The 2,229-nt window shown below is 48.5% G+C and overlaps 1 protein-coding gene across 1 annotated transcript; it reads right to left on the bottom strand.

The window, feature by feature from the left end:
• Positions 1-662: 662 nt before the first annotated feature.
• LOC141482245 (uncharacterized) lies at positions 663-1,406 on the bottom strand. The gene has a single exon (XM_074175251.1). It carries the CDS (start codon positions 1,404-1,406, stop codon positions 663-665), a length of 744 nt encoding a protein of 247 aa, XP_074031352.1.
• Between the last annotated feature and the right edge of the window lie 823 nt (positions 1,407-2,229).

The following is a 2,229-nucleotide window of genomic DNA, read 5'->3' as shown; positions in this document are numbered from 1 at the left end:
GCCCTCTCTCCAAGCAGGCGTTGAATAATTGGGTCATACGTTCTCCCTTTCATTCTACAACCTTTCTTAGTACCTCATTAGGTACCCCATCCACTCCAGTGGCCTTACCGTCTTGTAGCTGTTCTGCTATTGCGTGCAGCTCCCCGACTGTAAAGGCCGACTGTTCTTCTCCCCATTCGTCCTGCTCTCTACCTCTTATTCGCCGCCGGTCCTGGTTATCGCTTCCTGGATCGTCCTTTGGGAAGTACTTCTTTATCAGCATCCTGCTGGTTTCTTCCTTCCCTTCGGTGAAGGTTCCGTCCTCTCTTTCGACATTCGATGGCATTTCCCTGGCCCTATCATCCTTGAGAAATCGATAGGCTCGGTCCCAGGGGTTTTCGTCCTGGATCCGTTCCACTCTCTCTCTCAGCCATGTGATTCTTGCATTCTCTATCATTCTTTTATACCTATTCCTCTCTCTTCTGTATTCATTCATTCGTCTCATCCTTTCTCCTTCCTCCCTCGTACTCTGTGCTTCTCTCCTTTTTCTCCTTACCTTTCTTCGTGTGCTTTCTAGCTCCACGTTCCACCACTCTTTCTCTGTGTCCACCACCCTTTCACTCCTAGGTATATGTCTCATACATGCCTCTTTCAGTATTCCTTGAAGCCTTTCCGCTTCCCTATCAATCTCCTCTTTTGTATCTAACCTTCCTGGGCAGTAATCGACGAGCATTTGCTCTAGCCCCTTCCCAGTTGGTTCTTCTTACATTCGTTACAGACACTCTTTTCATCTTCGGCAACCCCATCACGGTGAACTCTATCATTCTATGATCACTCAGTGTCTCATCCATACTGACCTTCCAATCGTTGACCTGCACGTTTTCACTTACGGTCAGGTCAACCCAACTCTCGCCTCTGTTGCTGTGGAAAGTGGCAGGACTACCACATGCATTCTCCATTGTGTATCCCTTTTCAGTTACCCAATCTAGTATATCCTCTCCTCTCTCGTCCGTGATGTTACCACCCCATGCCGTATTCTTTGCGTTCACGTCCCCAACCAGTATCTTTCGTCCTTCCCATTCATCAAAAATCATCCTAATTGCCTCCATTCGAATATTCCTTCTTCCACCTGGCTCATCATACACATTTATGATTCTCATGCTTTTCCTCTCATTTCCTACAATTATTCCTATCCCGTTCATGCTTCTTGCATTCATGAGGGCCAAGCTTTCAACCGTATTACGAACCCATGTCCTTACCTTTGTCCCGTCTCCCCCATCGTGTCTGACCCATCCCTCCCACTTTGGTTCCCTTATCCACGGCTCCTGCACACATACCACTGCGGCACCCCGCTCTTCCGCGGTCTTCCGCAGCAGTGCTGTAGCCTCACGTCCTTTGCCAACATTAATTTGTAGTACTAAGAACATTGTTCGTTTTCCTTCTTTGCAGCTCCACCCTCCTCAAATACACCGGGCACTTCGGATCTATTGCCGAGTACCTCCTCTCACTCGCATTCACTCCGGCTTCTCTTGCAGTTGATGCATCCGAGCCCCCTATCACCCCTACATTCACGCCCCTCATGCTGCCCTCCGCATTTGTGGCACGCCGGTTCCTGCTTACACGCTTTCGCAGTGTGTCCAAATCGGCAGCATTGGTAGCACACTGCGACGCTGTTGTGTTCTTCAACGTATATATTCATAAGATCAATACTGATTACTTCCATATTCATTAGTCTTCGAAAGAGCCTCGGATTCACTTCCACAATCACATTCTCCTTCCATTTATTCATTCTACATTCTCTCCTTTTCTTGATCTTAACCTGTTCCACATCCTCCTGTGAGAGCCCTTCACCCAGTTCGGGGTTCTGCGTCAGCAGGAGATGGATCAGTTCCAAATCCCCATATCCCTTCTCAACACCAGTGAGCATGACATGGGGATTTGGCTTTTGATCCTCCTTTACACTCACCCTACTCTCTTCCTGGAGCACGGACCTGATCATTCTACTCTCCTCTTCTGACTTACCTTTGACCACCACTTCACCACTCCGATTTCTAATTACAGCCTCGACGAAGTTCATGCATCCCCCTTTTATGAGCTGCTCCCTCACTATCCTCGCCGCCGGTGTCGCATCCTCTTGGTCTTTCTTGACTATTACAATCTCTTCACCTGCTGGTGGTGGTGTCTTCCATCCTTCCCTCGTTTGTGGCTGCTTAGTTCTTCCTATCTCTGTAGGATAGGTTATTCTACCCC

This window comes from Leptinotarsa decemlineata, unplaced genomic scaffold (assembly GCF_025532065.1).
Source record: "Leptinotarsa decemlineata unplaced genomic scaffold, Ldec_3_MD MMD2_tig00000882_RagTag_RagTag, whole genome shotgun sequence".
Classification (NCBI taxonomy): domain Eukaryota; kingdom Metazoa; phylum Arthropoda; class Insecta; order Coleoptera; family Chrysomelidae; genus Leptinotarsa; species Leptinotarsa decemlineata.
Note: the sequence above shows the minus strand (reverse complement) of the source record. Positions and strands in the feature narration are given on the sequence as shown.

Bases quoted from the DNA above. Each gene is read 5' to 3' on its own strand.
- LOC141482245 (XM_074175251.1), bottom strand. From the start codon at position 1,406: ATGTTCTTAGTACTACAAATTAATGTTGGCAAAGGACGTGAGGCTACA.